The sequence below is a fragment of the Thunnus maccoyii genome, chromosome 20, assembly GCF_910596095.1.
Source record: "Thunnus maccoyii chromosome 20, fThuMac1.1, whole genome shotgun sequence".
Classification (NCBI taxonomy): Eukaryota; Metazoa; Chordata; class Actinopteri; order Scombriformes; family Scombridae; genus Thunnus; species Thunnus maccoyii.
The window spans coordinates 20405895-20425804 of record NC_056552.1 but is presented as its reverse complement, the minus strand read 5'-3'; the positions used below and the strand labels follow the sequence as shown (position 1 = coordinate 20425804).

The 19910-nt window shown below is 41.5% G+C and overlaps 2 protein-coding genes across 4 annotated transcripts; one reads left to right on the top strand and one right to left on the bottom strand.

Moving 5' to 3' along the window:
- The first annotated feature begins 82 nt into the window (after positions 1 to 82).
- Positions 83 to 9929, top strand: vps35l (VPS35 endosomal protein sorting factor like). 2 transcript variants are annotated; one of them, XM_042397435.1, is made up of 30 exons: positions 83 to 346; positions 1030 to 1129; positions 1650 to 1832; positions 2093 to 2215; positions 2328 to 2352; positions 2698 to 2777; positions 3031 to 3159; positions 3367 to 3451; positions 3543 to 3599; positions 3723 to 3819; positions 4091 to 4138; positions 4439 to 4532; positions 4737 to 4937; positions 5075 to 5121; positions 5262 to 5373; positions 5488 to 5604; positions 5700 to 5753; positions 5856 to 5936; positions 6031 to 6093; positions 6210 to 6295; positions 6401 to 6481; positions 6641 to 6704; positions 6938 to 7036; positions 7142 to 7219; positions 7347 to 7461; positions 7706 to 7845; positions 7995 to 8160; positions 8270 to 8388; positions 9387 to 9533; positions 9730 to 9929. In XM_042397435.1, the coding sequence occupies exons 1-30, from the start codon at positions 330 to 332 to the stop codon at positions 9826 to 9828; spliced, it is 2907 nt and encodes a 968-aa protein (XP_042253369.1). In that variant the 5' UTR covers positions 83 to 329; the 3' UTR covers positions 9829 to 9929. The 2 variants fall into 2 exon arrangements, with proteins under 2 accessions (XP_042253369.1, XP_042253368.1); XM_042397434.1 differs by having other exon boundaries at positions 9384 to 9533.
- A 2336-nt stretch (positions 9930 to 12265) lies between these two features.
- get4 (guided entry of tail-anchored proteins factor 4) lies at positions 12266 to 19676 on the bottom strand. Of its 2 annotated transcripts, none has more exons than XM_042397438.1 (9): positions 19509 to 19676; positions 18191 to 18269; positions 17481 to 17562; positions 16556 to 16705; positions 15784 to 15922; positions 15220 to 15360; positions 14435 to 14510; positions 14172 to 14244; positions 12266 to 13503 (listed from the first exon to the last, which is right to left on the bottom strand). In XM_042397438.1, the coding sequence occupies exons 1-9, from the start codon at positions 19646 to 19648 to the stop codon at positions 13412 to 13414; spliced, it is 972 nt and encodes a 323-aa protein (XP_042253372.1). In that variant the 5' UTR covers positions 19649 to 19676; the 3' UTR covers positions 12266 to 13411. The 2 variants fall into 2 exon arrangements, with proteins under 2 accessions (XP_042253372.1, XP_042253373.1); XM_042397439.1 differs by lacking the exon at positions 19509 to 19676 and adding an exon at positions 19191 to 19295.
- Between the last annotated feature and the right edge of the window lie 234 nt (positions 19677 to 19910).

The window sequence follows — 19910 nt, the reverse complement described above, 5'->3', positions numbered from 1 at the left end:
TTTGCCACAATAGGGTGCAGTGACTGAGAAATAATCCCAGAGTGAAACCTCTTCATCTAAGCTCCATCTTTGGTGGCAGCTCGCCAGCACGCCATGGATTCTGGGATGTGGAGTTCTCTGTTGGTGCAACAGTTCATTAAAACGTCTCTCAACTGACGCTGTCGTTGATACACATGATAAAATAACATCTCTTTACATATACACAGCAGAAGTCCTTAGCATGATAATAGTTGATATTTGTCAAACCGTCCATTTTAGGCCAAAAACAGCGCTTTTCCAAAAAACTGGCATAACGAGGAAGTACTGAGTTGTCATATGATAGCAGAAAAATGGCCGCGGTGCAGTGGTAAGATGCTCTTTTCTTATTAAAAATACTCTATATTGACAATGTAAATCAGTGAAATCGTGTATCTGTGGCTATTTTGCTCATTTTTAGAGTAAACATGCTCTGTAAATGCGTGTGTCGTGAGCTGAATTAACCAGCTTTAGCATCCTGAATGAAATGTCAACTTTTTTGCAGGTTTTCGATTTACTAGTCAAATACAACATTATCAGGTGTTATAATACCTCTTTGGTCATATTATTGTCATGTTGTAGTCTAGAAAAGTCTACGGGGGTGTGCCAACGTTATTACACAGGTTTTGTAGCACTTTAATATGCATGTTGGTGAGGTTTAAACCACAGATTTCCTGGCATTCTTACACAAACTCTCAAAGGTTTTCCAAACGTTACTGTCATTGTAAATACATGGAATACAAATACAATAGAATAAAGGTGAAGTACGAAAAATATTTTGCATCCCAATATGTAAGAAAGTACATCTAATTATGAAATAATGGCCCAGATCTTGAATACTGTTATCAACACATGCAGATGTGTTCATGCAGAGTTGGTAGATATGAATGTGGCTTAATCAGTGCTTTATTAAAGGCAGCACTACAAGAGTAAATCTACATGTTAAAAACACACAGAGAAACTTCAGACTGGCAATGTTGGTTTACTGTCTCTCTCTCTCTTCTGTGCATCCAGGCGTACCCGCTGGCGCAACTATGAAGCAGAGCTGCAAAGGTGTCGTCCTGAGGCGGCTCCTGTTGAATTTGGAGACTACCATCCCCTCAAACCAATCATGGTAGAGCATCTGCTGATATCACCGTCCTCCTATTGTTCAGTCTCATCATCACAACCACCACCACTATCAGCCATGCACACGTACAGTCATAAACATGTCAGTCTCATCACAACAGTGCAGCATCTGCACCAGGATCAACACAAACCTCCAAAGTTTCAACACTTTTTATTATGTTATTTCGCAGAAATTAAACTTAAATATGGGTGATGGGAAAAGGTTTATGTGGTTGTTTCTTGCATTAAAATGTTCTTGGATGTTGGTGTTTCCTATTGTACACAAATGCACCACACCAGCAGACTTTTCATCAGTTTTACTTTCAGCTGAATTACTTTGAAACGGCAACACAGCTTTCTAAAAGTTTCAATTCTGGAAGTTTATTTTCATGCTTTGGAAACTGGCCAAAATAACTGATGATGACTATATAGACTGTAATTTGTGTGAAATGAGCTAAAACATGCAGTTTGTTAGGGTCCATTAATGTCCCTTCAACAGCTCTGACCTGCCCTCTCCTTCCCCCCAGGTGACAGACACCAAGACTCGCCGTGGGGCTCGTAAAGGCAGCACCTCCTCCTCCTCCTCCTCCTCTTCCTCCGCGGCCCCGGACCCTCTCAGCTCCATGCTGGACGGGACCGACCCCCTGTCCATGTTTGCTGCGGCCTCGGCCAGTGAGACTCCAGCCACGTCACACAGCACCTCCGCAGGGGTCAGTTCACACTTTCATACATCAGAGCAACTGATGCATACTGAGGTTGATATTTAACATGAAAATATCCACCATTAGTGTTGTGTTGAGGTTATTCTGGGATGGCAGATATAGAGAAAATGTGGGAAAATCAGCTATTTAGCAACTTCGTCACAGAATTATTGGCATCGACCTGTAAAAACTAACATCAGTTGAATCCTTTTCAACACACACAGTAACGGACCAAACTTGATTTTTAAAGCGAGATGTTGTGCTTCCAGGACCTGGGGAGGAAGAGGCGGGAGAAAGAGGCAGAGGAGGCAGTGGGACCAGACTTTGAGCCCTGGTCGGTGAAGAGGGGAGAGATCCTGGCCAGATTCACTACCACCGAAAAACTCTCAATTGTGAGTCGTCCTCCATCACAACACCATGGACCAAGATCACCATAAACTAAACCAAAGAAGTTCATTTAATCAAATTGACAGAAATCTAACTCCAGTTTCTTTGTTTTTATAGAATCTATTCATGGGCTCTGATAAAGGTAAGACCTGGGTTTGTATTTGACAATAAACTTTATTAACCTAATGATATATTGATCAATAACCATAATTATTATTTTAGAAAAACATAAAGTTCTTAAGAAGAGACTCTTAATTTGAATACAGTATATGAAAATACCATCTTGTTTGTTATAAAGGAGTGAAAGAGAATTGAAAGTATGCTGTGTTGAGCAGGCAGTGTGACATTCTCTCTCTCCTCAACTGTTACTGTCTAAACAGGCAAATTTACATAAATGCAATCTTAAGAAAAGACAAAAAAAACAAAGAGGCTGTGTGTTCGTCACTGTGGCTGAAAGTTAACAGATCATTGTATGTTGTCTGTGCAGGAAAAGCTCCTAGTCCCGGATCCTCAGCTGTGTCAGAGAAGGTCCGCACTCGCCTGGAGGAGCTGGATGATCTGGAGGAGGTAGATGTTTGTTTATACAGTATGCTCGTATATATGTATGCATGCTTTTTTGTGTTTGTATGAATCCACTTGTATACATTAAAGATACTTCCACTGCCTCCAATGGTGCTTAAAGAAGCAGCAAAACTCAACATGACAGTTTTTCTCCATGGATGTTGTTTGGACTGACTTGTTTGTGTGACTCGGACTGACTTTGTTCATGTGTGTGTGTGTGTGTACGTATGTGTGTGTGTGTGTGTGTGTGTGCGCGCAGGGTTCCCAGAGAGAGCTGCTGAACCTCTCCCAGCAGGATTATGCCAACCGCATCGAGGAGCTGAACCAGTCCCTGAAGGAGGCCTGGTCCTCCGACCAGAAGGTCAAAGCCCTGAAGATTGTCATCCAGGTACAGTAATCCTGCTGATCTGTATGAGTGATGAAGCTGAGGAGAAATATTGTCAGGAGAGAAAAGAACAAAATAAAGCTGAGTGATGGGGACACCTTAAAAAAACTCAACCCCGAATGTTTAGACAGTCATTCCTTCACTCCACTTCAGTCACAGCAGCTGCCTCTCAAACCTCCTTCCTTCACTGATCTGTGATGTGTTTTCCAGTGCTCCAAGCTTCTGTCCGACACCTCTGTGATCCAGTTCTACCCCAGCAAGTTTGTTCTCATCACTGATATCCTCGACACTTTCGGTGTGTAAAGAAGTCTTGTTTTCTTTCTATTTGGTTCTTGTGTTTTTTTAAGTTGGCTTTCTGACTGTACTCTTGCTTTCGTTTTTTGTAGGCCGGCTTGTGTACGACAGAATCTGGACCATGTGTTCAGACCCACGACCTTTGCCAGGTATGGATGGAATATCCGCACGCAGTGGTATTTCTGTCATTAGGGGCTGTCAGTATGAACCGGTTTACACTTTGTTCATAGCTTCCAAGGTGACACTTCATTTATGAGTTCATTGTTTGTCAGACTCGTTCACAGTTGACGACGTGAACGACACAGCCAAGGAGACGTGCCTCAACTGGTTCTTCAAGATCGCCTCCATCAGAGAGCTCCTGCCCAGACTGTATCCTTCACCATCATCAGCAGGGCTACAATGCTTTTTATCAGACTTATCAAATATTATTAATAATTAAAGCAATAGTTTTTACATGGAGGAGGTCACATAGACAATTCTTTTTACATGATCTAGATAGATAGAACTTGGTCATCTTAGACTGGACCCAAACTCTTTTGGACCCTGGTTTCGAAATCGACACAAGCTTGACTGATGTTGTCTTGACCACAACCCTGATAATCAAAAACACTCCTCATGCACCTTTAACCTCTGTGAACAGATACGTCGAGGCTGCCATCCTCAAGTGCAACCGCTTCCTGAACAAATCGTAAGTTTTGACTCTTTATTTCCCTTTTGGGCTCCATCAGTTTCCCTTTAGGTCTCTTTATGAATTAAGTTTCATTGTTTGCAAAACTTGTATCAGCCCTTAGTTGCTCCACCTCCTTAGTAAAGCATTATTAGATTTGTGTCGTCATCATGCACATTTACCTTTACGTTACAATGAAATATTTGGTTCCTTTGGGAAATTTAGGCTTGAATAAACTACCATGTATGATGCTTTTGTAACAACGCACCTAGCAGATAGTCCATTCAGCTGAAGTGTTTTCTGTTCCTGTTTCCTCCACAGCGGCATTCAGGAGACTCTTCCTCGGTTGACAGCCATGATCAGAGGGATCGGAGACCCTTTGGTGGCTGCGTACACCAGAGCTTACCTCTGCAGGGTGAGAGATGTGATTTTTTTGACCTTTTTCCATCCAGTTCTTATCTTGTAGCATAACATTTCAGTTTTACAGTTACAATTTGGATGTTCCTGAGTTGCATGTACCTATCCAGACAAACCCTCTATTATAACTGAGTCAAATAAAAACAAAATTATAATTGTTTACAGTAAAAGATGAGGTCTCACTCTCTGTCTCTCCTTCCAGGTGGGCATGGAAGTGGCCCCCAACCTGAAAGACAGCCTGAACCGCAACTTCTTCGACCTGCTCGGCACCTTCCGGCAGATCAGCGGAGAGAGCGTCCAGAAACAGCTGATCCTGCAGAGGGTGGAGGTGCCAGAATACCTGACGCTTTACTCACCCGCCATCAACTGGATCCTGCAGTGTATCGCCTACAGAGCTCCAGAGGCACGTACAGTACTTGCATGCCTTCTGTTATGAAGGGCAAACAAAGGCAACTTTCAATAGTTTTGGTGAAAAAAGCCCTTATAGAGGCATACTCAAACACTGTTAACCTTCTAATCTTTCTGTTTTTAATGCTTCAGCCTCTGCTAACAGAGATGATGGAGAGATGCAAGAAGCTGGGAAACAAGTGAGCGCTTTTAAAAACACAAATAGGCTTTTTTTCTTGTATTTTCAAAGGTTTTACTAAGCATTCATTCAGTGTTTTATTCGGTGGTTTGTCAGACTGCAGTGATGAAAACAGGATTTTTTCTTGCTTGTTTCCCACAGTGCCTTGCTGCTGAATTCAGTAATGAGGGCATTCAGACCAGACTTTGTCGCAGCCAGAGCCACGGACTTCATCGGTATGATAAAAGACTGCGACGAGGCCGGCTTCCCAAAGGTCAGAGGGCATGAACAGTTGTAACATGGTCATCCGATACATGTAAATGTGCTTTTTTTATCAATGACTTTCATACTGGAAACTGAAATTTCTACATCATTGTCTCCTCTCCAGCATCTGTTGTTCGGGTCTCTGGGTCGCAGTCTGGCTTGTGCTGACCCTCCAGAATCTGAGAGACTGACGATCCTCAATGAAGCCTGGAAGGTCATCACCAAAGTCCGCAGTCCTCAGGTACAGATAGACTAACGCTGCTTTCACACAGATTTCTATGAAAATATTCCAGATTCTGACTGCACACTGTATGTGTGATCATTTGTGGCTTTTAGGATTACATCAACTGCGCTGAGATCTGGGTAGAGTTCACCTGCCGACACTTTACAGTGAGTAAAGCACAGCCGAATTGGGCTTTTTGTGTTTGGAATTGGACAATGAAACTTTGCTTTTCATGCTTCTCCGTTCTTACTTTTTTCTTTCGCTCTCAGAAACGTGAGGTCAACACCGTCCTGGCTGACATCATCAAACACATGACCCCTGACCGGGCGTTCGAGGACGCCTATCCTCAGGTTAGCACAATCAGCTGCCTTAAAAATGAAACTATTCTCCCTCGTCCTGCTAACTTCTCTATAGTGACTCTGTTTTGCTTTGTTCTGCATGTAGCTGCAGTCGGTGATCAGGAAGATCCTCACCTACTTCCATGACTTCTCCATCCTCTTCTCCATGGTGAGCAACAGCTGAAACATAATATGAACACGTACGCTCAAAATGACAGTCCCAGCTTGAATTCCTTGTTATTACGCCACAGTTCCACAATGGTCGACAATATTTTTGTTTCCCAGGAGCGTTTCCTGCCTTTTCTAGACATGTTCCAGAAGGACAGTGTTAGGGTGGAGGTCTGCAGATCCATCATGGAGGTCTTCATCAAGTACGTTTGGTGGAAAAAAATTAAAATGTTGAGTCAAACAGATCCTGTCGGCGCAGCAGTGAAGTAAAAGCAAAACGTCTCATTTTGTTGCTGTGTCTCCTGCAGACACCAGCTAGAGCCCACCAGAGACCCGGTCATCCTCAACGCCATGCTGCATATCTGCAAGACCATGCACGACTCGGTCAAGTAAGGCAGAGTGTGTGTTTGTGTGTGTGTGTGTGTGTGTGTGTGCTCAGTTGTGGCTTTTTAACCTCATTATTCGGATTTAAACCAAGTTTTATCTTCTGATCTTTCGCGATCTGCCCGGCAACAGTCGTCAGTAACACATCTGCTGCTCTCTTGCAGCGCTCTCACTCTGGAGGATGAAAAAAGATCTTTGTCTCTGCTGATCATCGGCTTCATCCGCATGGTGAGACCCCTCAGACTCTTATCTGTAGTTTATAACTTTACACAACTGATTTCTCACATCTGGTGTTTTCATACTTCTCAATTCCCCTGTTGTATTTTCCTCCTGCTCCTTCAAAACTTTCCCACTCGTCTCATTATTATTATTTTACATTCTTACATAATCATCGATCATTGTGAAACTTTTTTATGAAGCACTATTTTCTCTCCTTTTACACTTTTTGTTCTGTCAATCAGGTTTGTTTTGGTCGTGACTTCGAGCAGCAGCTGAGTTTCTGTGTGGAGGCCAGAGCCACTTTCTGTAACCTGGAGCCAGTGCTGGTGCAGCTCATTCATGTCAGTAAAAAAAAAACAAAAACAAAATCTGTGTGTACATTTAATTCATGCACACCAACACACGCATACACCCTCACCATGTTTACCCTGGCTTGTCATTTCTAGACGGTGAACCAGCTGGCGATGGAGACCAGGAGGGTGATGAGAGGGAGTCACTCTCGAAAAACGGCGGCTTTCGTCAGGGTGAGTCAGCGCAGAGAGCGATGTTTGGGGGAGAAATGAGCCTGATGTTGGATTCATATGTTGCAGTCAGAACACAGTTCAGATAACCGCCGATTTATGGACTCTGATTTCTCTCTCTCTCCTCCAGGCGTGCGCTGCCTACAGTTTCATCACCATCCCGTCTCTCAGCAGCATCTTCAGTCGTCTCAGCCTCTATCTGCAGTCTGGCCAGGTTGCGTTGGCCAATCAGTGTCTCTCCCAAGGTGAGCAGCTGCTTGGTTTCACATTTTAAAAAATGGAAATGTCCAAAAACTTGTGGCAGATTCAGGATTTTGTGTTCCAAACGAAAGATGATGGTTAGTTCCTCTTGCCTTTTTCAGTAATTCCTAACCTTCTTTTCTCCTTTCTTACCTTGCTTCCTCCTTTGTTTCTTCCTCATATCCCTCTTTTTCTTACTCGCACCCCCCCATGTCCTGCTTCTGTCCGTCCTTCTTTCCACTCCTCCAGCGGATGCCTTCCTAAAGGCAGCGGTCAGTCTTCTTCCGGAGGTTCCTCGCTCCATAAGCGTGGAGGGGAAACTTCGCTCCTCAGAGAGTTTCCTGCTGGACTTCATTAACAACTTCCTGGCCACACTGCTGGTTGTCCCGGTAAAACTTCCATAGGGGGGCAACATTTAGCTACTCGACATCAATTTAGAGATAAAAGAGATGAACATTCAGACCATTAAATGAGTTTTTCTTCCAGATAAGAATTAAACAGGCACAGTACAGATTTACAGATATGCATGTGTTTACAGGACCACCCAGAGCACGGTGTGCTCTACCTAGTCCGCGGTCTGCTCAATATAGTCCAGGATTACACCTGGGAGGACAACAGCGACGCTAAGGTGCGGGTCTACGTCAGCGCCCTGCCCCTGCTGGCTGCCATGAGTCAAGAAACCTACCTCTACTCCATCCCCAAAGGTACACACACACCACCTCACTGCTGGGAGAATAGACGCATTTCTAGTACACTATAGGCTCTACTCTCATCTATTATGACCTCTCATTCTTCTGTCTTGTGCTATTTCAGTGGATTCCAATGAGACGCTTTACGGAGGAGACCCCAAGTTTCTATCAGAGATCAACAAGCTGTGTGAGACCCTGATCGGACAGGTCCTGGATCAACTGAAGGCCCTCGGTCGGGACGAGGTGAGACCATCTTGTTCTTTTGCTTTTGTAGTGAGTGTGTTAGAGTCTTTACTAGTTCAGTTAAACCTGCAGGAGTTTGTGAAGGCTCGTGTAATGTGTTTTCCTGTCACGGAGGAAATAAATTCATGACAAGTGAAAATGAGCCCAAAGCATCTTCTGACGTCTTTATTGAAGAAACAGCTAAATACCACTGTCACAAAAAGACAAACAGTCAGTTAGGAATCACTGGCTAACTGCCAGAGAAAATCATTTTGACTGCTTCTAAGAGCCTGACAGGAAAGTATGTGAATATGTGACTATACTGTGATGTATCGTCAAAAAGTATTTTTTACAAAAACAGGTGTTGGTAAAGGGGGGGTTGCTTTATCTTCGAGCCAATACGGTTTTCTATGTTGCATCCAGGCGCAGGTGGAAATTTCTAACACCTGTGTTCTCCAGTTTTCTGAACAGTATTGCACTAACATATGAGATTCAATTAGTGTCATAATAATTGAACATCATCTCTCAAACATCAAAGAAAAAAAATTAAATTGAAAGCAAGAAATGACCTCAAAGGTAAAACTTACAATTGACTTTTGTGGTCTCTTTTCAGTTTGGCTGCTGAATTTTTCAGTTTCAGTTCTGACACAAAGCTTTCATGATTGCGGATGTTACTGGGCGGCCTCCCCATCGGCCAATTACTTTTGGAGGGAAAGGTCAAGTAAAGTAGCACTACTTGTTGCACCTCCAGACCACTTTAACTGAAAACTTCTCAATTGAAAATGAAAAGTTCAACAGCAAAACTGAAAAATGAAGCAGCAGGACAGCAGTGAAAATCCTGATCAGTGAAAGAAAAGTGGAGAATATTGTCATCAAATGTTTCACCCTTGTATAGTTTTATCATAAGTTTTGCATCTGAGGTCACTTTTTTGCTTTCATTTTTTGGATTGATTCTTGGGAGATTTCATTAAATTATTTTGACACATACAAACATGTTCTTTCCGTCCCCGTTGCAGCAGAGCACACGCCGTCAGGGCGCTCTGGCCTTCTCCCTGTTTGGTGTCCTGCTGGCTCACGGTGACCTGAGGAACAACAAGCTGAGCCAGCTGGCCGTCAACCTGTGGAACCTCAGCCACAAACACGGATATTGCGACACACGTGTCTCTGTAAGTTAACACACAAACACTCTCAGCTCTCTGCCCAGTTTTCATGTCCTCACAGAGTTCATTCTCAGACTGGGACTGACATGTATGTTTTCCAGGTGTCTTGTTATAAATTAGTGCCACCAGGCTTCAAATATCCTCACTCTCACCTGAATTAGAGACCAACTTATAGCCTTGCTGTTTGTTTTTTCTGCTCCAGGTTCGGACTTTGGAGTACATCAAGCACCAGGCTCTGCAGCACGACATGGCTCACCTGTCAGATACAGTCCAGAGGCTCTCACTGCAGTCCCGCACCTGAACACCAGCCTCTACAACCTTTGTAAAAAACAGTTTTGCCATCACACGTCACATTTATGTAAATAAAAAAAAAAAATATTAGAAAACACAAAGAAGTAAAAATGCCTTCATGTATTTTGTGAGGAGCAAAGCTTGAGACATGAGAACATGTGCAGGAATATGATGGATAAGAAGGCTAAATATTAAATATTACTAAATAGTAATATTACTACTAAATATTACTAAATATTCATTGTTTTACCAACATGAAAAACACAGTATTAATACTTTAAGACTGAAGTTGTCAAAAACAGTTCTTGTGTCAATGTTTTTGCCTTTTTCAAGCTTTAAACTTCAGCTAACACTAACGCTACAAAACCTTTACATTTAAAGTTTGCAGAAGAAAGAAAAAATCATTTCTCAGTTCTGATTCTTACTAATGTCAAAGTAAAAATTGCTTCAAACATTGAAAAACAAATCTTTAGCTGTGGTAATAAAACTAACGTACGACTGAAGCTTTGTATTACAACATAATGTCACACATGTAATTTATATAATGTCATATTTAATGTTTTAATTCTGCCCTCTTCATGCATTTGTAAAGCTCAAAGCTTTCTCATGAGTAGGTGTGCATATGGAGTCATTATTAATCCCACTTGTACTCATGTTTTGCTTATTTCTCATCAAATTATTATTGACTTTAACATGTTAAAAATGCTACAAAACTTACAATTTGAACAGTTTTGTTTTCCTCACTGGTATCCCATGTACCTGTTTTCTTTGTTTTTTCATGCACTACACATTGTGCAATAAAAAGTGGACAGGACAACGTTTGTTTCAACACATTCTCAAACTCTTCTCAGTTGTAGTTTATTTACTGAATTAGTGAATCATCATCGAAAAGGCAAAACACTCCCCTTTAGTTCTCAAAAGGAAAAAAAAAAAAAAAAAAAAATCACAAACAAAAAAGCAAACAGCTGTGATGGAGTTCACTGACACACACACACACACGGGCCTTTGGTCACACACACCTTTTTGTTTTTACTGCCAGATTATTAAAACAAGAATTCTAACAGAACTGACATTCAGGTTAGCAAAAACAGAATGCCCTAAAGTTTTCATTGCTGCCTCCTCTTTTACATGTTTCTTTGCCTAAATGAAGTTATGACGAGTAACACTGAATAAAAAAACACAACTGTGCAGTGTGGGGTACTAGAGTATGTAGTTGTGTGACCATATAACTGCATTTCTCTTTGGAAAACGGGTTCTTTTCTCAAGGATCATAAAAGTCCATTTGGCCCGTTTTCCCTTCAGATGTTGGACGTCAGTGGTGTAACAGAGGCCTGCAGGAGGAGCCGCTCATCAGAGACATTAGAAAACTGTTAAAGTTATGAGTCATCTTTAAATATTTACTTGCAGTTTTCTTTCAGAGGAGATTTGGTAGCTTTGCTTCTAAATAATGCATCTTCATGTGCGCTCTGATGACTGCTGCTGTCACTGGTCTCTCTCTCTGTATCTTCACAGACATTAGACAGATGCAATCACAGCAGAGCATGTACACAGACACCTCAACGCTATTCTATCTGTCTCTCTGTAGCACTACCACATTAAGCCAATCAGTCCCTTATGGAACACCAAAATGGCCAATATTAAATCAATAATATTACCAGATAATGATTAAGTATTTGCACAAACCAACAACATCAGTTTTGAAACATCATTCATCATTGTTGTTTTTGTCTCTTCTTGAAAATGTTGAAACATTTCCCAGAAATGAGTTGAGTTTTAAACAATGTATTGAATGATTTCACAATATATTGGTTCATATTTTTATTTTACTTTATTAACTCATAATGTCTTATTTAATTTTGGCCATTTTGGTGTTCCATAGCCCCGCACAGATAATTACATAGAAGTAAATAAACATTACTCTACATTGGAAGACCTCTGGACTTTCCTAGTATTTAATGAAAAATCTGACTTCACTGGGGGGGATTTGACCCCTTAAGATTATCTGAAGCACATTTAGGGCTTTTTTTTTTTAATTTATTTTTTTAAATCCTAAAACAGCAGACTGACAAGACCCGAACTGATCGAATGTCACCACAAGGACAAAAAGACGCTGAAGATTGAAAGATGTGAGAAAAGAAAGCAGTCAAGAGGAAGAAGCATTATGAGTGTTGTCAGCAGGCCGAGGAGTTTAACACTGATGTACTGCAGCTATTATGTAAATCACACTTCTTGTTGTGCGTTGGCTGAGCTGATGCTGACTTTTTATCCACCTCCAAGAGGAATCGTTTAACAGAAATATAAAAGTAAAACAAACAAAAAAACAGGAAAGGGGGCAAAAGACTAAACTAGAAATAGTGGTGCAACCAGCTGGTTTAGGTATTAGCATTTTTAACAGACCAGTTTCACAGTGTCTCACTTTACTCTGTCATAAAGATCAGTTTACAAACTTGGAAGGTAACTCAAACTTGGACTTTTTATTCTTCACAGCATGTAGACAGGCGCCCGAAGCCAACAACCAGCAGAACATAAACTCTTTATAAGTGCTTCAAACACGTCGTTGCCAGACATTTTTTATGACTTGGCAACTGTAAAGAGAAAAAAAAAAAGCCAAAATTTGTGTTTTACCACACAAAATTCCTCTTGGAGATGCTAACAAGTTTAGCATCAGTCCTTCAAGTGCACGGTAAAAAAGTGAGATGTCTGCATCGGAGTTATTTCAACACAGACAGCCCAGGTTTGCAGTAATTAACTTAAATAAAGATGATGGCCACCAGTGTTGAGAAGACACTGAAAAGACAGGGTTTGTTTGTTTGGTTGATACTTAAGGTGCAAGGTGACCTCTTACACATAACTTTGTTGTCTTTTCTGTCCATGAAGCGAATGGACAAACTAGAGAAACTGAAAGGTGGCCTTGACTACAAATCATTTTAATTTAAAAGAAACTGAAAGAGACTTAACGGAAAAAAGTTGTTGAAAAAAAAAAAGCCGACGACAGCCACACCATGGTTCTGATCCAGCTCCGTGTGACTGTCTGGCAAAAACAGTTAGAATATGGTAGTGAAATGACCTAAAACCCCTCTTATGATGATGTCATCAACAACAACATTATAAGGAGGGGTTTCGCTTGTGATGCTGTCCTCTCCGCTGGGACACCAAACATTCGCCCATCAGGCAGGTATTCACAGGGAAAGGACAGTTTGTTGTTATTTTATGTTTAAAAACCATAAACCCTAAACAGAGAGTCCCAAAACTAACAAAAATAATGATTAAAATAAAATTATATAGTCTTACAATAATTCAACACGGGAAGAGTTTGCAGTTTGGCGCAGTCAGTCCAGGCAGTGCTGAGAGGGGTGTTTTAGCGGCCTGATACTTGTTCTGATTTTGGACTTGATGGGTGGGATGATGAGGGGTCGGGGTGGGGTTTTGGGGGGGGGGGGGGGGGGGGGGGTGTTTGTGAAACAGCACGCCTCTGAAAACACAGACCGGCGCCTCGCCCCACCCCTGTTGTGGAGGTGAAGGAGGGAGGCGGCGAGGTCTTTTCCTCTTTTTTTTTTTGTGTTCGTTTGTTCTCCACGTCCTCGGCTGCAGGCTCAATCCAGCTCTATGGGGCTGCTGTCCTCCTGGGCTTCCTCAGCACCGTCGTCATCCTCGCCCGACCCCATCAGGCTGTTCAGCAGGTTTCCTGCGGGGTGCGACATCATTGATCATCATCATCATCCCTCATGTGAAAATGAAGATAAATCAAGTGCACACAGTGGACTACAAACTATTTTATAGTGTGATTTTCTTTTTCAAAACTTGCTTTACTTTTTACATCTGTCATTACATCAAGCTTAAGACGTACATGTACATGTGTGCATAGAGTTAGAAAAATATTCATTTAATGTGTAAAACCTGAAGGCTGAAAAGAGAGCGAAGTGTTATCAGTTCATGCAGAAAAGTAATTCATGCCTAATAACACAAATGAAGTTCATCAGTAACTTCTATGTAAAACAAATAAAGTCTGCTCAATTAAGATAAGATCAACTAATGAGCTGAAACAATGAATGAATTTACTGATTAGTCAATTGACAAAATTAATCAGCAAATAAGTTGCTGATTAGTTGCATCCCTGTTCTTTGGGAAGCCAGGGGAGGTTTTATGTCTGTATTAAAGAGCACCAGCAGAGAGTTGACAGGAAACAAGTAAGAGAGACACAACAAAAGGTCCCCAGCCAGACTCCAGCCAGGGATGCTGCAGATGCTGGTCGGCATCTTCACCTCTAATCCACTGGGGCGCCTCTGATAAACTTTATACATCCCATGCAGCAAAATCAAAAAGGTATTAAATAAACAGTCTTGGTACACTCACCTAGCAGTCCACCGTATGATGGGGACTGTTTGGGTGGAACCCCAAAGAAAAGCTGTCCTATTCTGTCAAGATACTGAAGAGCAAGGAGGACATCCAAAGAAAGAGGAAGAGGAGAGACATGACATAACATGAACAAGACGATATTAAGAAATTGACGCATTAACATTAAGCATTCGCTGCTTATTTCAACATGACTAAAGGTCATAGTCATGGCAGGCGAGCATAACACATAGGGTGACAAAATAAAAGTAAAAAACACTCACCTCATTATACATGGGGTCCCTCTTCAGGGAAGGTTGATATTGCTCACATAACACTGTGAAAACTGTTAATTTACCCCTGAAGAAACAAAGAGAAGAAACGTTTAAAATACTGTGCTTTATTATCAATCTATTTTTTACTGATTTTTAGCACTTTGCATCTGTCAAGCTCAACAATAGTTAAACCAATGTTACACATCATGAAGAGTTTGTTTTGTTCTATCTGCTGTACAAAATTCGTGATCATCAAATGGGATTACTGCTGCAGTAGGAAGTCAGCTAATGCTAGTTTAATTAGCTTACTGCGTGTTCTGAATGACCGCTGATGGAGTGTGTGCAGATATTGTGAGGGGAAACTATTCTATCGATATGTATAAATGTTTACGTGGACTTGTGGAAGGTTCAAAATGCTTCGTGACAGTCACAGAAATCATGTTTGTACGTCTGAACCGTATGTTCCTGTTTGAAAGAGAAACAAAGAACATCTGTTCATTGTGAAACAGATCCTGTCGTGTCTGTTTGAGTATAATCGTGCATAGGGTAGTCACAACAACTCCTAAAGGTTGGTGATTAAGAAGTATTGGCCACACTATTCGGGGCTCACTCCTCTACAGCAGCTTGTATGTCTGTATCGAGTGTGACAACACTGTATCCAGATTTGTCTCTTTTTTCATTGAAGTGCAAGAGGTAAACTGCCACAACATTTTTCAACAAAATAAGCCACAGTGGGACCCCGCATGATGTCGCGATCATAACGAATCCCACATATATATTGAATTTCTCCTCACCCATCCACTGCCAGCAGCAGAAACCAGATAAAGTTTAGTAGAGGCTGGACAAAGGGAGGGCCCTTCTCTATGGACGGGTGTTTCTCTGTGTATGTGCTGAACACCACGGAAGCGCTGTTTTTGTTCTTTAGGCAGAGGAACCTGTAGGGGGTGGGAGGTTCAGTGAGGAAGAGACAGAAATAGAAAGGGGACAGAGGGTAAAGACAGAAGGAGACGATGGGAAACAGAATATTACAGAGTGTGACACAAGGGATGAAGGAGGATGGAGAGAGAAAGAGAGCGAAGGAGGGAGGGAGGGAGAGAGGGAGGGACAGTAGACCAGAAAAAGAGAGATCAAAGACACTTTGAAGAAACTGCTGACAGATAGAAAGCAGATATGACTGCAGGGCCGACATGCCGGAGAAGGATGCATCAATACAACTTTCTCCACCGCACACAACAAATCCTGAGTGCCTTAATCTAAAAATAACTTCACATTACAGACTGCTGCTGCACTCAGAACTCATACGTTTCCAGAAAAAAAAAAGAATATTGTTGCATCCGGAGCGTTCACTGTTCACTTACTGTAGGACGGCTTGCGCCACAAACATGTCCACCTCACTGCGGAAGCCTCGTGACGCTGAAAACTCCACCAGCATCTGTGCGCAGCCCTCCCCGTCAGACGAATGCAGGAAGTGGTAACGAGACTCACTGTAATTTTGCTCTGAACACAAAAAAAATGATATTTTCACTGCTGAGATTGTGACTTCCACACAGGCCACCTGCACAATAAGAGGACTGAGGTGTGGAAGCTGGGGGGGGATGGACTCAGCTGGGGGAGTGATTAACCAATCTCTGCTCTTCTTGAGCACTAACGCATGCCAACTCTAGGAAATAGGACAGCGGGGAACCCTGATGTGAGAGGACATGCGTCATGAACTAGTGTCTTGGCTTAAATATAAAACAGATGTTTTGATGCACATCATACACTGCTGCTGTGCTCTGCTCTCGAGTCTAAGTTGGATTTGTTAGGCTTATGTTTATGACTATAAATGGGATTTTTGGGAACATGGGAATGGGGATACATGGGAACACAGTATCGAGGGAAAAATCAAGATGCTTTCAAATTCTGTGTAAAATGATCAATAACTGATGACATTAATTGCAAACAATATTGAGAATCAATAAATCCTTTTAGTTAATGAGCAAGTAAAAAGCCAAACACAACTACTGACAACTACTGTATCCATGTTTTATATAATTACATTCAATACTGAGTCACTTTGGGCTTTTGTAACTTACAAGCATTCGTTGTTATTTTCTACACTACATAAACTAAATGATCTAATTGGTTTACCTTTCCACAAGGTGACAGCCAGCAGCTGGTGGAGTTTCGGGTGACCCAACTTGCCGGACCCGCCCGTCGACCATTTCAAGGCTCTGGACACAAACGCTACTCTCTCTGGAGAGTTTTGGTCCATCAGGCTGAACAGCTTAGCCAGGTTTTCTGCTCAGCGCGCACACACACACACACACAAACACACACAAAACCCCCAACATCAGTACAATGACAGAGAACGTCCTTTTTAATCTGAAATGTCCTATTGTACTGTCCTTGTGACAATTTCATGCTGCAGCATTTATAAGTGATTTTGCATATGAGAGATTTCCTAAACAGATCCAGCAGATCAATGCAGTATCAGGGCAAATCAATAACGGCCATATTGACTATATACGTAAAGTCCAATCTATCACCCACTGCCATTTGTCTCTACCATCTGCAAAAATGCCTTACAGCACTAAGACATTAGAAGTTATTGATCAAGACATAAACAATGCATACACTGTAAACATCTTTACATTTTAGGAATGCAAATGTTACATTCTTCTTATAAAGCATTAACTATTTACATAAGAAGCTTCATTTTACTGGTTCTTGCTTTGCTCAGTGTTTCAAAGTATCTTTCAGTGGCAGTGAAATTCATTTTTAAAGTTGACATTTTAAGTGCTCCTCATAGACACATTAAATAATGTAAATCTTGTTGTACAAGGTTCTGTATGTTTATTTAACAATTTCAGAAGTAACAATGCAAAGCCAAACCCTCAACACAGTTGATGTTACGTGACGTTTTCTTTCACACAAAGTAAAGACAACACACATAAAAGTACAATATATCATGCAACCACCCACTCTTAAACATCTCACTGTAAAATGTACAGTTTAGCACAAGTATTCTTGTAGATTGATTGGTGTCTTTTAAAGGCTGAAAGCTGCCACTCACCTAATATTTCATCTTCAACTTTTGTCTCAGATTTCTCCAACACCTCCAGCACCAGCATGGACAGGTCTGCTGCACTGTTTTGCTGCAGAGCAAAACACAAGCAGCTGTATTTTCATTTTTGTAATCGTTATTGTCAAAAGAATTCAATACTTTAGACGAGCGCCTTGGCGGCTGGAAGAAGAAGCATAATCAATGTATCTATCATGAAATCATCACTCAAAACTGATACTTCATTGAGCGCACATTACATTACTGCACATGCAAAAAACAAAAAAAGTAAAGTAAAAAGTGCAAGTAGATTGAGCAAGGTTGGAAACCTGATAACGTGCTCACGTGTGGTGCTAGTGTAACTACTCACGAACCACAGTTTATATGCAGTTTGAACAGTAATAATATTATGTCAATATTAGCCTTCTGCGCACTGTTGCACACAAAGTTGGACCCCATACAAAAGCTGTATTCTTACATGCACTGTTTCACTGATTAATGACAGATTTATAGACATTACTCTGCAATTATAATGATACAAAAGCAGATAATAAATATAATCCCCCAACAAGATACTTGCAAACATGACATTATCAGTTTCCCATCTGGGGTTCTTCTGTAAACATGTGTGCACTGATAACACTTTTTAAAAAAATCCTGTTTTGGTATATAAATAGCCAACTGATCAGGTCTCTTGAGCAGAAATCTAGTGTAACATGTACCTGGTTATAGCTGAAGAAGAGTAGAGCGCCATTATACATCAGCTCCCTGGCCTCAGCATGTTTTGCCTGTGACATGTACCTGTTAGAAGACAGGAGTGTCAGCGTTACATACTGTATGGGATGACGCTATCTGCTTATCCAGACAGACGCCAGCTGTGTTTGCATCATTCAAGATCCTTCCTGCATGGGGCTGCAAGATAAGACATATTCATGCTGTGTTTTTGCTTGAGATACAAAACAAGGTTTCCAAGTGAATATTGCAGCATGTTTGTTTATTGACATTCTCAAAGACAACATGCCAGTTGCAGTAATCTCACACTCTCCATCTTGCATGTATAAGAGGATTTCAGGAGTTAACATTGCAATTATGACTCACTCACTACTATATATATATGAACAGGCTGTATACGCTGTTCATAACCACCTACTATATGTATATAAAGTAACATCTTTATTTTTTATCATGCATTCTCAACATTTCTTGCACTCTTCACTCTTTGCACTGTATCCTAATGTGTTGTTATTTTTGTATAAGTACATTGAGAGCCATTAAACCGGAGTCAAACTCCTTATGTGTGTGAACATACTTGGCAAATTCTTGTTTCGTGATAAAGAATATGTCTCTGCTTCTATACTGTAGGTGTAATAGGTATTTGAGATATGATTGTACACCAGCCTGTCTCAATGCTACTTCAATGAATTACACGGACAAAAGAAATCAGACCATAGCTAATTCTGACCACACTTTTCCCCACATCTGACCAATGGTCAAGTAGGACTAAATAACTATATTGCTTACTGTGCACAAAACATGTCTAACGTTAGCCATCAGTAGTCCAGACTGCGACGGTGCAGTGTGTGGCTGTCTGGCTAACTAAATGCTAACACAGCTGGACAGCACCAACAAACATGTTTTAGGGAAACGTCAGCGGTTGAGAAAACAGTTAGTCTGCTTATTTACAAATTAAATATCTTTTCTCATAAACACCTAAACACAGACCTCGGCTGTCTTGAGTGTTGCATTAGCAGCGCAGCTAACTCGAGCTTCGGCTATCAAGGTGTGTTGCTAAACACGTAGTTAGCCTGCTAGCTGTAGTTAGCAGTCCCATTTTTTGTGGCTGTGGGTAGAAGATTGACACCACAGCTGTCCAAACATGCAGCCAGGACCAACATGAGTGGGTGGGTTCGTAGTGAAATCCTCCCAATCATAAATGGGCAGCACGGAAAAGGAAGGTTGACAGCAGAATGGTCTGGAACAGGCCTCAAAGCCGAGTGACAACTGCAAACTGACCCAACGGACATGAAATGGACTCCTTACCTAAAAAATAGAGTCCTGTACATCTGGTGTGCTTCATAGTAATCCCCTTTTTCTACACTGGCTCGCAGTTTTCCTTCGACCCTCTGTACGCCTCCGCGGTTTCTGGCACTGGAGCACCTCAGAGACTCCTGCTCCGACATCGTCGTCGCTCCGCAGCAGCGCTGTATCCTAAGTGTTGACAGTAGCGAACCGCAAAGCTTTAAACCCAAACACACCCTCTTCGCTTGCCGTAGTGTATTGTGTTGTAGTCTCTTAATACGTCCATGTTTGTAGTACTTTAATTTGCTGACCATATAGCCTATACGCCCACTTTTTATTACTTTGGAAAAATGTATTATTTGGATTCACTGAATATAACAGGAATCTCTGTTCGCGGTTCTATTTGATTAATTTACTTACTAT

Excerpts from the sequence above, each read along its gene's own strand:
- vps35l (XM_042397434.1), top strand. Across the intron at positions 2,778-3,030 it reads AGCTGGATGATCTGGAGGAG|GGTTCCCAGAGAGAGCTGCT; the intron begins GTAGATGTTTGT and ends GTGTGCGCGCAG. Across the intron at positions 4,533-4,736 it reads CCAGAGCTTACCTCTGCAGG|GTGGGCATGGAAGTGGCCCC; the intron begins GTGAGAGATGTG and ends CTCTCCTTCCAG.
- get4 (XM_042397438.1), bottom strand. The coding sequence starts at position 19,648 with ATGTCGGAGCAGGAGTCTCTGAGGTGCTCCAGTGCCAGAAACCGCGGA. Across the intron at positions 17,563-18,190 it reads TCTTCTTCAGCTATAACCAG|CAAAACAGTGCAGCAGACCT; the intron begins GTACATGTTACA and ends TTTGCTCTGCAG. Across the intron at positions 16,706-17,480 it reads AGTTGAAGATGAAATATTAG|AAAACCTGGCTAAGCTGTTC; the intron begins GTGAGTGGCAGC and ends CGCGCTGAGCAG.